This window comes from Herpailurus yagouaroundi, unplaced genomic scaffold (genome assembly GCF_014898765.1).
Source record: "Herpailurus yagouaroundi ecotype Mexico unplaced genomic scaffold, PumYag 67681, whole genome shotgun sequence".
In the NCBI taxonomy this organism is placed as follows: Eukaryota; Metazoa; Chordata; class Mammalia; order Carnivora; family Felidae; genus Herpailurus; species Herpailurus yagouaroundi.
Window position 1 is genome coordinate 502126 of NW_024420481.1, and position 14941 is coordinate 517066.

Genomic DNA, 14941 nt, shown 5'->3' on the forward strand with positions numbered 1-14941 from the left:
AGTACCATCTAGGGACAGTGACCAAGTAAACTGATGTCATCTACTCACGGGCAGTTACTTACTGACAAGTTAAGGAAAATGGACAATTGTTGTTCTCTTACTTGTAAATTCCTCGTGACATATTTTCAATGTATTTGGCTTTGTCTTGTACTCCACAGTGGTAATGGTAAGTCTTAACACAGGCTTTTATTTCACATCCAATAGTAGCACCGGGCTGACTGCAAAGTGTACATTTCTGTTTAAGGGAAGAGAAAGAATAATCATAAGCAGTATTTCAAAGTTTTTGCAACCTTATTTATTCTATTTTAGCCATATTTCAGCCAAACATTCCAGTTTACAAAGAAAACAGCCAGCTTTCTACGGAAAAAAAATACACCAAACTTACTGTTGAGCATCTAGATTAAATCACGCTGCAATTTAAACCACACTCTGATAGACTTTCTGATATTAAGTCACTCCCTGATGTTTCCATTATTTACCTATACTAACCTTCCAAGGTCTGACATCTAAACATAAACAAGATATTCCTGAATACTGCCAAACACACCAAAAAATGATACTCTAGATTTTAGCGGTTGGCTTCTCCTCCTCACGGGACTAGGTCCTTGGCTATTATGACTAAAGAATGAGAAGACAGGAAAGCGATTCCCCACGGAGGGACTGCTACCAAGTAGGTAAAAGGGCAGAGGGAGTCTAATGGGGCTGAAATCTTTTCAAGACATCACAAGTTGCCCTAGATCTGCCTTGCCTCAAGAATGTTCTGAGATTAAAAGGGTGATTGTTGACAAAAGAGTTTCATAGTCAAGTAAGTTGGAGGAATGCAACAGATTGCTTGATTGCAGAACTTCTCACAGCCTTTCAGCAAGAAGGAGGGTATAGGAAATAGCTCCCAAGGTATTGAACTCCAGATGCCCTTTTATTTTTGGAGGGGTTGGGGAGCATCTCGATGGACTAATTTCCTTTGGAGCACACTTGGGAAAATGTTAGGTTAGTGAGTACACCAACATTTCACTGTGCAGAGGTAAACAAATAAGCTGACCAGCACGGAACTGTTATCCTGGTCACCTATTTATACCTGTACAACAACACTGCTCGGTGTGATACATGGAAGAGATTTTTCCCTTACATATTTCTGTAGTATTATACATTCTGATTCCAAGGAGTTTTGCTTATAAAAGACTAATCAAAGTACCAATAAACTGAACTGGATTTAAACAGAATAGCTCACATCAACAATCTTCACACCTTCAAAGCTGCAGTTGCACAAAGAAAGGGTCGTTTCTAATGGATTCAGATAAAGCTCAGCAAAGCCTGAAACCACTGGATGAGAGGCTGAAGGTGGACTCACGACGGAGGGGCACGGATTACACTCGCCACCCGAATCCAAGGACCAGACGTTAGGACTAGTCTGATATTATAAAATGTGGATGGATGATACAGTCCCACCTGTGAAGAATTCTTACCCCCAAAAATCTTGATACCGAACCTAATCAAGCCTTTACATCTAACTTCCACTTTAAAGACAATCTGGCGAGTAGAGGGACAAGTTAAATGGCATCACAAATAAGCAAACCAACAAATAAAACATATGGGGTATTCTACAGGACAGTTAATTTATTTTCTTCAACAGGCCAATGGCACACGACAAAACAGAAAAAGAAACAACAAAGACAAGGGGCGGGGAAGTGCCCTAGGTTACGTAAAGGATAGAGAACAACCAAATGCAATGTGTGATCCTCCTTTGGATTCTGATTCACACAACTCAACGTTAAAAAGATAGTTTTGAGACAACTGGGGAAATACAAATACGAACTGGGTATTAAATGACACTGAGAACTCATTGTTAATCTATAAGGGGTAATGACACTGTGGTTAGCTAAGAGAATGTCCGACTTTTAAGAGATACATAGTGAAATATGTAGAGGTGAAATGATATGAAGTCTCATCTCTGCTTTAAAACACTTCAAGCAACAAGAATAAAAGGCATAGATGAAACGAGTGCCGCAAATTCTTGATAACTGATGAGTCAAGGTGATGGACAGATGTGTGTTACTAGTCTTTCTAATTTTGATAGGTTCGAAAATTTTCACAATTAAAAAATGTTTAAAGTCATCTCTAGAGACAGTTGCTGTCTTAAAGAAAAGATTTTGCATTCCATTGACATTTTATGATATTCACCAACTGTAAAGGAGTAAGTGATCAATAAAGATGCCAATATTTCTTAAAGCTATTTATTAGTAATTCAGTGTGTTTAAGAACAGGAGACTTAGGCACATTTTATAAAGAAAACTTTAAAGCTATGATAAACATTTTAAGAGACATAACTGTTTATGTGAACTTTAACTAAACAGAAGGCTCTGAAAAAAATCTTTTCCTTTCATTAAAAAAAAAAAAAAAAAAAAAAAAAAAGAATGAGTAACAACACAGGGAAGTTCCCAATGCTCTATTAGGGTTATGGAGTTCTGTAAGCAAGCTTAAATAATATAACATTTTAAACTTAATTAGGTGTGTCACATTCACATCTTCATTTATTTTATTAAAAGACCCTCAGATACCCTGAAATGTAAATCTCAGTGTAATTCTCTGAAGTAATGAAGTTACATAGAAAGAGGAATAAGTTTCAGTAACATCAGCGTCCTTTATTATATTACAAATAAGTCCAATAGATACTTGCTTTAACATATGAACTACTTTATATTAAATTTTTTGATGACTGGATAAATTTGAGATGTGTTCTAAGTTTAAAGGAGAGAGTCAGAAGAGTAACGTTGCATAGCATAAATATAAAACCACAGACCATTCTTTTTCCTCGCTTAATCTCCTGAAGTACAGTTTTAATATCAAAATCTCCAAATTCTGCCCTTGATGTCGTCGTGAGCTGGACTGTGCCAGAAGAAAACAGCTAGAAAAGAAAAATGCAGGAACATTTAACGTTCAGAATTCTTGTGAGAAAAAGATTAAACAACGTAATAACAAATGTGTTATGTTACTTCAATATCCTGAGAAAGAGGACTTTTCCATAATACTCAAGTACTGACTCAAATACTTTTAATACATTCATCTGTCGGACTAAACTATAACCCAAAATAAGGACAATGAAATGAAACTAATGCTGTCAGTGTGAAGTCAAGATTAGATATTTTATTCCACAATGCAGATTTCAACAACGTTACCCTGTCATCTCAATTGTTTTATTACGTTTCCACAAAGTTTTTTGGCTTTGTTTTCTTCAGTAGGCTTCAGGCACAGCACGAAGCCCAACCGAGGGCTTGAGGTCACAACCCTGAGATCAAGAGTTGGATGCTTAGCCAACTGAGCCACCCAGTACCCTGTTTCCACAAAGTTTTAAAAAATAGTTTAAACTGGCAAACGTCAACCATAGACGTTGATCAAAATTACCTGGGGAATTTTTTTTTTAACTAGACATGTTTGGGATATACTGTAGGGTTGAGTATTTTGGAAAAAGCTCCCAAGGTAAATCTGATACACCTCTCTGGTCAAGAACCTCTGATATAAATAATCTAATTTTTTAAATGTTTATTTTAATTCTTTATTTTGACAGAGAGAGAGAGAACAAGCAAGCAGGGGAAGGGCAGAGAGAGGGAGAGAGAGAATCCCAAGCAGGCTCCGCACTGTCAGCACAGAGCCTGAAATGGGGCTTGAACTCACAAACCTCAAGATCACGACCTGAGCCGAAATCAAGAGTCAGACGCTTAACCGACTGAGCCACCCAGGCATCCCAATAATTTTTAAAACCTAATCATAAATGGGATGAATAATTCAATACAATCAAACTCAAAAATGTTTATGTACACTGTATGTGCGACCTGGATCCAAGGATGCAAAGATATAGTTCTTCTCTTCAAAGAATTAAGAGTCTATTATTGAGGGAGAGAGGCTCACAAATGAGGAAGTGCAATACAGTGTGTGAAGCACAACAACACAGATATTTCCAAGGTTGTAGTGGACACCGGACACCCCCCTCACGACAGGTTTATAAGCCGAAATTTGGACAGTTACGAAATAGTTAACTACCAATTATCCAGAATATGGTAAGTATAATTAGGACCACTAAATCCTACTAAGTCATAAAGGCTGTATTTTTAAAACCCTAAAGTTAATGAAGATTTGGGACTACAGGATATACTATTCATAATTCAAAACCACTAACGCTGGAGAGAAAAGTGCCATATTTGGTTACTAGCTAAATGCCTTTCAAAAAAAAAACCTTGGGTTTAAAAGCACATAAAAAGAACCACGCTTACCATGCACTTATAATGTGCAGCTGCCTTCTTGGCGTTAAATATATGCAGTTTTCCTCTGGCTTCGTTTTCTTCCTCCCCTACGTGACAAAATCCACATTTAGGCCTGGTGTCACTAGGGCTGCTTCTATGTGGAGACCTATCTCTCTGCAAATGTAAAAGGAAAAAAAAAAAAACCACTTAAAAAAAAAAAGATCCATCAAAATATGCTATCAGTACCCTCAAGCTTAGTTAACATTTCAAATGATGAGCTTTACCTATAAACACAGTTTAAATGAAATATTCATGGTGCAACAAAAAGTAAAAATCGCACATTTTCCTACTTACATAGGAACTACTTTCCATTTCATCTGTTCCATGGGAGGATGTAGACCTGGTATCTTCCGACAGCCCTTTAAAATTGGTTTTTCGTGGCCTTCCTTTGCGACTTTTCTTTTTACTTTTAGGTGATGAGGGCTCCAGTTCATGTTCATTAAAACTTTCTTCTAAATCAGCTGCTTAAAAATGAACAAAAAGCTTTACATGGACCGATCTTAAAATGGGCATTAGTTCATGGGTCCTTAGAATACACATTTCTCCTTAGAATGAAATCCCCTCCAGAAATGAGGAGAAACGGTGTGTGGAATGCTCAATATAGGAACCTTAATGTTTCATATAAATGCAACCAAAATCAAATACCAAAAAAAACAGTTTTAGGGGCACCTGGGTGGCTCAGTCGATTAAGCGTCCGACTCTCGGTCTCAGCTCACATCATGATCTCATGGTTCATGAGTTCAAGCCCCACATCAGGCTCCACACTGACAGTGCAAAGCCTGCATGGGATTCTCGTCTCCTTCTCTCTCTGCCCCTCCCCTGTTTGCGCTCTCTTTCTCTCTCTCAAAAAATTAAATAAACTTAAAAAAAAACCAGAAGACTTCAAAAGTTTTATTATAATCCTTGTAATAATGATTTCTTTTGGATTTATAATTCTATAAAAATGAGTTTTGTGATCTTGACTGTGCACACAAGCCAGTAAACATTTTCAAACTCTAATTAAAGTCCATTTTTAGAATTAGCTCTTGTATTATTGTTTTTACCATAGGTTTCAAAGAGTTTTACCAAACACTGTTAGTGAAATCAGAACACTTACCTAAGAAAATAATCTTACTATAACTTGGAAAACTAAATGAAAATAAAGTAGGTGTATCTGTGCTGTCCAATATAGCAGCCACGAGCAACAAACAGGTGGTTTTTTACAATTTTAGTCGCTTGTAATTAAACACAATTAAAACTTCAGTTTCTCATTCACACTGACCACATTTCAAGGGCTTATAAGTCGCAGATGGTGAGCTGCATCTATACTGGCCATCGCAGATACAGAACGTTTCCACCATCACAAAAAAGTTCTATCAGGCAGCACTCTTCTAGGATAGCTCCTTAAACTACCATGAAAATCAAATGGGTCATATTCCACAAGGAAGTCATCTATAAATGAACAGATCGAGTACTTAAACAAATATTAAGTATGCAAGGAATTTCTAACACAAATGGTAAGAAAGCTATGTTGCAAGTGAGGTATATACTTTAATGGATTAAATAACATTTATGTAGAAGTTTTAGAACTGCATTTCCCAGCAATTTGAAAAGCATTTCTATGATTAATGGAACGGTGTTTCATCCAGTTACTCACTACAAACAACTTCCTTTATTGAGGGCCTACTGTACATGAGACAAAGTATTTAGTGTTAAAAAGGTATAAAAACCGAATGCTCACTTCTCTTAGGGTCAAACTAAAGACAGTTTTAGGCACAGTTCTAATGCCTTTGTTTTTTCTTTTAACATTAAGTTTTCAATTCCAGGGATTAATTTCTCAATGAGAAAGCATATCAACTTCTATTCATAGATATCAATGTTTCCCAATAAATACTTAAAATTTTTTTATTGTTTTAGAAATAAAAGCATAATCATTATGACAAGAAAAGGGTAATTCAATTAGTATACTTGAATATATAAATTCAAGGAACTGAAGGCATTAGATTGTTTGCAAAACAGTTCATAAAAATTTATATCAATGCAACTTCACATAACTACAATAGGATATGAGGGAGGAAAAAGGGGGGAAAGGTAAAAGTTTTACCAGCAATAAGGTAAATTCATGTGAATAACTTCCTGTGAAGACCGAGAAGTCAAAGATATCTTCTGATCTTAACATTATAGCAAATTTCATATCAAAACACATCACCTACTTTAAACATTAAACTGACAATTTTTAAGACACAGAATTTCATTAAAGCTGTTAGAATTACTTGCACTTGCCCCAAATTAAAAATTCTTTAAAAAATGAAAAATCATAAGCAAATCTGTCCATCATTCTGGTACATGTTATACAATACATATGATATACAGAATATTCTGTTACTTACAATGAAAACAAATAATCATTAACACTATAAGATTACATTATTAAACACCTTTAAAGAAATTACTTAACTAATTCCATTATCAGGCCAACATGACTAGTTTTCTACATGGCTTTTTTTTTTTTTTTGCACGAAATATGGAACCACTTGGTGTAAAATTTTAGGGGACTTTAACAGCAATAGTAAAAATCATAAAAGACTGACCGTTTTAACTATACTAAATTTTCAGATTTACACAGCAAAAAAAAAGTGATAAAATAAAAAAGTAAACAAATTAGAAGAAACTCTGTTGTAATTGTGAAAAAGGATTAGTATCCTTATGATATAAGCTCATAAGAGATTAAGGCCCCATTTGAAAAATGGACCAAGCAAATGACCAAATAATTCACAGAGTATAAGTAGTTAAACACACTTATAGAAAATACGACTTTTCTACAACCCAAGTGTAAATTAAGTGATCTATCATTTTCATGAATCATAATAGCAGAGTTTAGTTATAAAAAGCTAGAATAACTGAACACAAGATGTGTTAGAAATAAACATCAAAAAGAAGCCTCACAAAAATATTGAGCTTCTGGAGGAAGAGGGTCAACTTTGGAATGTCAGCTCGCACTAACTTAATTTAATGCAACTCTGATAAAATGGTTGATTCCACGGTTTTCTGGAAGAGTAAATTTATGATATACAACAAGATTTTTTTTAAAAAGACATCAAAATATACAGTAAAGAGACAGCAGTTAAAATACTGGCACAGGAAGAGACTTTTATCAGCAGAAGAGAAAGCAAGGTTGAAAATAGACCCATAAGCATATGGGAATTCTGAGTATAATGGTAGCATTTCAAATTGAGTGGGGAAAAGACATGATGGCATAATTGCTTATCCATTTTTTTAAAACTGAGATTCCTTTCCTCATACCATATAAAAAAATCTAATCATAAAGTAACAAACAATAAATGTAATAGAAGAAAATGGAGGAGAGTAGCTTTTATAATGTTGGGTCAAACACCTAAGAAGTCATAAAGGGAAAGACTGAGATGTGACTAAAAATTAGAAACCTTTGCATGGCACATGCACCATAATCCAAGTTAGAAGACAAATGATAAACTGGGAAATCATTTGCATTTAGTGACAGAGAATTAATACTTCCATTACAGAAATCACTCGCTACAAATCAATTTCAAAAGGACAAACCTCAAGAGAAAAATGCACAAAGGATAGCTGGCAATTCACAGAAAAAAGAAACATGACTAAAAGAAAAAAAAATGAACAGAAGCCCAATCTTATTAGAGATGAGAGAAATGGAAATTTAATGTGATAATCAGATTTGCAAAAATTAAAAACTGGTAATGTCCCAGCACAGAGGCAGAAAACTGGACACCCTCATACACTGTTGGTGGACCATAAACTGGGTACATGAGACAGTACTTTCCCCAATGTTAAAAGCAAACCAAATTTTAAAACTTTACCCTACGGAATCACTTGCATAAGTATACAAGCATATATGTACAAGGAAGATAAATACAGTTTTATCCATGAAACAAATAGACGTAAATGATTTTTGATAGAGAAATCCTTAAATAAACTATGGTTCTATTTATTCTATGGGATATAACGTAACAGTTAAAAAGAAAGAGGTCAAATGGGGCACTTGGGTGGCTCAGTCGGTTAAGTGTCCGACTCTTGATTTCGGCTCAGGTCATGGTCTCACGGCTCATGAGTTCAAGCCCCGTGTCAGGTTCTGCACTGACAGTATAGAGCCTGCTTGGGATATTCTCTCTCATTCTCTCTCATTCTCTCTCTCTCTCTCTCTCCCCCCTCCCTCCTTCCTTCCCTCCTCACTTGTGCTCTCTCAAAATAAATAAATAAACATGAAAAAAATCAATGGGAAAAAAGACAAATAAAATGCTTCAGTGGACGAAAATAAAAAGAATGATGTCAATCTGTAAACAACAGTGAAGGAGGTCTGTGATAAATCAGAGAATAAAAAAAGCAAGTAGCATAATAGTATCTATATATACTATGATGCCACTGTATTTAATAAGTGTGCATATACACTAAATATTTGTATGTAGGTAAACAAGGCTCTGGGAAGATATACATCAAACTGTTATTACTAGGTACTCCTAGAGAATGTAACCTTTTTGAGGCCTTTTTGAACTGCTTTAATGTAACAGTATTATTGTACTATTTTATTTCATTTTATTTTTTTATATAATTTATTATCAAATTGGTCTCCATACAACACCCAGTACTCATCCCAGCAGGTGCCCTCGTCAATGCCCATCACCCATTATTGTACTATTTTAATTTTTAAGCAATGGATAATATACTACTTTTGTAATTAAAAGAACGTCTCACATCCAATGTGGTGAAAAGAGGGGTAAACTCATCCACCCCTGATGGGAATACAATCTGGCAAAATCTTTCCAGAAAGTAACACGGCAACATGTGTCAGGAACCTCAAAAAGACTGAACCCTTTGACCCGGTGATCATACTTTGTGGAATTTACCCAAAAAGATAACTGAAAATGCACATGAAAAAAATGAGTATGAGGCTAGTCACGGCACCTTTGTTTAAATTTTTCATGGCTACATGGTTCCAGTAGGGTTTTCTTCCCCAATTCAAAACTGTGAAGATGTTTTAACATTTTAACATAAAAAGTGTTTTTTTCTCCTTCAATGATAATTATAAAAGAACTCTGCATCAAAGAAGTAAAAATCTTCCTTCCCACCTTTTAATTCTGCCTGCGCGGCGCTCCCAGCTGGCGCCTGCCCTAGCTTTCCTGCTTCCCTTCCTTCTTCCTCCCTCCTTCCCTCTCTCTCCTTCTGCCTCCCTCCTTCCCTCTCTCAAGTAACCACCATTAAGGGCTTTTCTTCTCAACCTCAAGGGTTGAGAGCCTGGTTTTGAACCCTGGAACTGCCATAGACTGTGTGTCCCTGTGTGTCTTCTTACCTGAGACCTACCCCCCAGGGTCCATGAATGAACTAAATGAATTAGTGTAAAGTTACTTAATTTAGAACAGCGCCTGGCACCTAAGACCCTCTCAATAAATGTCAGCTGTTACTTCCTCTGCGCATGCAAACGTGGTTTTTAAAAGGATACACACACAAATGGCATTCTGAGCACACTACTCTGCATCTTGCCCTTTTCTACTTAATTTATAAATTGGAAACACGCCAAATCTCAGAGCTAACATCTGACTTTTGGAGTTCTGACTATGCCAGATGGGCCATGCGGTTTATACGCACGATCTCACTTGAGCCTCACGACCACCACACGAGCTTGTATCTGTCAGCATCCCCATCCCTCATTTTACAGATAAGGAAAAGTTCAGAAAGGTTAAATAAGTTTAGCCAAGGTCACCAAGCTAGGAAGTGGCAGAGCTGGGACCAACCTATGCTAGTGAGAAACCATATGCTTTTAAAGTGGCAACACCCACTGTCGTGGAAATACACAATGTCAAGTGCTCCTGGAAGTCAGAGAAAGGACAGTTTCACGTTTGCTCATGTCTGCAGAGAAATGCTCTGAAAGGAAACTTAAGAAACTGACAGCAGTGGCTGCTTTCAGAGAAGGAATCTGGAAACAGACATAAGGGTGGGAGGAAAGCTCACGAACAACGTACACTCATCGGTACTGCTGATTTCTGTACAATGTTCACACACCTAATCAAACAAATGAATGCGATAAGAAAACAAAACCTTACCTTCGTACTCACAGCTCTTATTTCTACAAATCCAGGCTGATAAGGTGACAAAGTGCCACCAAGCATTCCCAACCCTTATGAGCACCGCCCCCTGGATGTCTATGTCACCTCAGAAAGGCCAGGTCCTTCTGTCACCCTTCTGATTGCCACTATGAGGCACAGGAGTGACCACCTTACCAGCACACCAACTCTCCTCCTCCTAGTACTGGAAAGCCCTATCTGTTCCGTTACCAATTCTCTTCTAATCACTATTTTTCTCATCTTCCACCTTCCTGGGTTAAGCTCCATTTCCTTTCCTCCCCAAAGTCTCACATCAGTTAACAGTGTGAAGTAGAAAGGACCCCTGGACAGAAAGTTTCAAAACTGCCACCTACTAGGTCTTAAAACTTGGTGAAGCTAGTTAACACTCACAAGGCAAAGTCTCCTGGCGTATCAAATGGAACTGAGGAGAACACCTTCCTGAAAAGGAAGCCTTAAGAAAACGTGAAAAATGCTTTGTAAACTAGAAAATTCTATTCACTTGTTAGTTATTTCTCTTGTCATACCTTGTGTAGATGGTAAGCTCTCTGTCAAGGGGCTTTTTTTATTGGGGAATTGGCAATTCTCCCACGTGCCCACACCGAGGAGGCACTCGATAAATGTGTGTTAGGATTATTTTTAAAACAGAAGCAAAATGACAAGCATTAAGGTTGCAGTAAGCGTCACTGCCTCTGCTGGGCGCCTGGAGTGCTGCAACGAAAGGAAGATTGGACGCCCTTCGCCCCGCCTCCTCCAAGGGAAGCGCGATGTGCGTTTGCCCTGCACGCTCCAGGTCACACACAAACCTGCTTTCTTTTTCGGTAAAGGTATCAGATAAATGATTTATCTTATGCATATTTATATGTGTATGCACATATAAACAACACAACATGCCTCAAAAATAGTCTTTTTTTTTCCAAAATATGTATTTATTTTTGAGAGAGCACAAGTGGGAGAGGGGCACAGAGACGGGGACAGAGGATCCAAAGCAGGCTCTGCACTGACAGGCCGATGGCAGCGAGCCTGATGTGGGGCTCGAACCCACAAACCGCGAGACCACGACCTGAGCTGAAGTCTGACACTCAACTGAATAAACCACCTAGGCGCCCCCAAAATATTAATTCTTAATTAAGTGTGCTAAAATGAAATATGGCTGGGATTTAGTTCAAAATAATCCAGGTGGAGGAAGCAGGTGAGGGGTGCAGATGAAACAAGACTGGCCAGGAGCTGATGATTGTTAACCCAGGTGATGGGGCTTTTTTTCAAACATGTTTTCATGTATGTTTGATACTTCCTGTAGTCAGTTTGAAAAGTGTGCTAAATGAAAGATGAACGCAAACAGTGCCTAGCGCAGTACTTTTTGCACATGGGTAGTCAACAAATCTGCTGAATCAAAGAAAAAATAAGGAGTCAGTTCTAGCAAAGGGCACAACGTGAACACGTTACTCAAATTTCCCAAGTTAAATCACAAATACAATTTAAGTTCTATTATCTTCCAAGGAAGACCACATGAATGTAGTATTTAGTGAGCACTGAACTATGTGCCCGGAATGTTGCTGAGACCCTTACAGACATTATTCCATTTAATCCTTACAATAATTCCATGAGGTAGAGTTTTTTTTTAAATTTTTTTTAATGTTTATTTATTTTTAAGAGAAAGAGACAGCACACAAGCAGGGAGGGGCAGAGAGAGAGGGAGACCCAGAATCTGAAGCAGGCTCCAGGCTCTGAGCCGGCAGCACAGAGCCCGACGTGGGGCTCACACTCACAAGCCACGAGATCATGACCTGAGCCGAAATCGGACGGTCAACCAACCGACTGAGCCACCCTCGCCCCTAGGTAGGGTTTTATTTTAATTCCCATTTTACAAATGCAGCATCCAAGGCTCCAGAGATACTAAACGGCTTGCCCAAGACCATGTACGAGCAAGTAGCAGAGCTAAGATTCAAATACGGATCTGATTTCAGAGCCCATGTTCAACCAGTGCACAAAACCGCCTTTCCAGTACTTCATAAATCTATTCAATGCCACAAAACTTAAAAGGGTTTCAAGGACACCGACGTCACATAAAAATCTCCCCATCTTCCACTTAACAAAAGTAACGAAGACTGAAGGTGTAACACATTGTAGAGAAACAAAGGGAATGAGCATACTAAGGTAATATTAAAGCAGAATGCACACAGAGGACAGCACACTTTCAACACACCTCTAACAGAACTACAGTGACTCTAGTTCTTGAAACACAAATGGAGTTGTATGATTTGATAAGCAATCTCTAATATAAAGTTTCCAGAAAGTCTGTTAGGGGATCCACCAGGTCCCTGAATAAAATCAAGAGTAGGTCTTCCAAGGTTAGGCACAAAAGATTCCTTTATATACTGTCTTTTACAGTCACCGTAATTGTGGCACTTCTCACTAAGCTATTTTTAAGAAATTTCAGACTTATAAAAAATCCCGTTCTATTAATTCATCATGCTCTACTAACACCCGGTACAAGACAAGCCACAGGACACAGAAAGGTCACACCCAAATAAGGGATACATTCAAAACCATGCTCTGTTTCAAGCCAAAGAAAAGACATTACAAACATTTCTTGAGCACCCATACCATGCAAAACATTCTATACTGGGTAGCTTAACAAAAATAATAAGCCACAAGTTTGGCTACTTACAATTTCAAGAACCTAAACTGAGCTGAGGTTATGTTTGTAATCACGACTTACAATCTACACATTCTTGCCGCAAATAGCTAACACTCAGCATCTACTCTAAATACTGTTCTCTATCTCATCACAGATTACTTTGCTCCATATACATTATTAAACAGAAAAGCCTTAACCTCTTAATGAAAATGACTTTAAAAGAAACACAAGACATAATCACAGTTCCTTGTAGGTACTCAACTGTTTATCGATGACAACCTATCATGTTAAGGTACGTCTACAATACAGAAGCTAGCATCAGCTACAAACTAGACCTATCTGTTATTGCCAATGTTGGGTATTTAAAAAATACTGCTTTAAAAAAAAAAGGTGAAGAATATTATCTAAACACATGGGCCAAAGGATGGGGCACGTAAGTTGCGGGATTTAATTCTAGGCTTTTCCTGCCCATTTTTAATGTATAAACTCCTATTAAGAGTAAGGGCAGGGGTGCCTGGGTGGCTCAGTTGGTTAAACGTCTGACTTTGGCTCATGATCTCGCGGTTCATGGGTTTGAGCCCCGAGTCAGGCTCTGTGCTGACAGCTCTGAGTCTGGAGCCTGCTTCGGATTCTGTGTCTCCCTCTCCCTCCCTCTCCCTCTCTCTCCCTCTCTCTCCCTCTCTCTCTCTCTCTCTCTCTGCTCTTCCCCAACTCATGCTCTGTCTCTCTCAAAAATAAACAAACAAAAAAAAGAGTAGAAGGGCACTATACCATTTTAAGTGCTCAACGACCACATGTGGCTGGAGGCTATCATAATAGACGGTGCAAATATAGAACACTTCATTGTCACAATAAGTCCTACTAGACAGCCTTGTTGAACCATTTGTTCTATAGCCACTTGTAAAAAGCCCTGCACCTGAGGTCCACGTCATCCAGCTAAAACCACTGCTTCTCAAACTTTCATGTGCAAACAAGTCACCTGGGATCTAGTTAAAGTGGCGACTCTTATTTAGTAGGTCAGGGGTGGGGCTCGAGATTAGGCGTTTCTAACCAACTCCCAGATGATGCCAATTTTGCTGGTACACTGATTATGCTACTTTCCTCCCCTTGTTGCTAACAGTTACCAGCTCCCAATCATTCCACCCCATGCATCAGATTCTCCTTAGCACATAGCTTACTGCTCTTTCCTCTTTCCAGCCCCTGCTGCATCCTGGGTGATTTCAAAGGCCCATGGGACAATCCAAGCAAGTTCCTTGACCTTCAGTGATGTCCTCCATCAACTACCCAATCCCTATAATCACACCCGGACACCTTTATAATCACCTAAGAAGGGTTCTAACCTCTGAACTCACTATAAATCACACATACTTTGGGACCACAAAATGACCGCTTTCCCAAGCACTTTCCTTCTCATCTTCAATCACGCCCCTCCCATCTATTACTTCCTTCCTGTTTCTTATTTTCCTGCCTTCACTTCCCTATCTAACTTAGATTTCTAACTAGCCACTTTCTCTGTGCTACACACAGGATCCTGAATTGCCGGAAGTCACACAAACTGAGGGTATCATTACATAAATGGTTAGCAACCTTAACTGAACCCTCTACCTGGTCTGGAGCCCTTACATTTCTCCAAACTTCCTTTCCCATCTTCACAACTATTCCTGCAAGCTTTCTCCTCTCTCCTTCAACTTCCAGCCCTCCTGCCTCCCCTACATTGTCCCTCACAGAGCAAACAGACGAGAGACGAACTACCTATCTTCTTCCTTCTCTATTACAATGGAAGTGTCCTCCCATCACAGGGCAATTCTGGTTGTGCACGGAGTCTCCCTCCTTCCTGGAGCTTCAATCTCCTTTTGCCTAACAGATCTTTCTCATAAGCATGTATTTATCAACTAATCCACCCCCCCCACCCCCCG

General features: G+C 38.4%; 1 protein-coding gene across 3 annotated transcripts in view; it reads right to left on the reverse strand.

Annotated features, from left to right (window-relative positions):
• Positions 1-14941, reverse strand: part of PHF6 (PHD finger protein 6) — a 46914-nt gene that overhangs the window by 10759 nt on the left and 21214 nt on the right. For 2 of the 3 annotated variants that reach the window (XM_040468140.1, XM_040468139.1), the window contains exons 6-9: positions 4590-4759; positions 4266-4409; positions 2798-2902; positions 102-235 (exon numbers count right to left, since the gene is read on the reverse strand). In XM_040468140.1, coding sequence (XP_040324074.1) covers positions 102-235; positions 2798-2902; positions 4266-4409; positions 4590-4759 — 553 coding nt within the window. The remainder of the gene's footprint in view (positions 1-101; positions 236-2797; positions 2903-4265; positions 4410-4589; positions 4760-14941) is intronic. The other variant, XM_040468141.1, reaches the window with a different exon arrangement.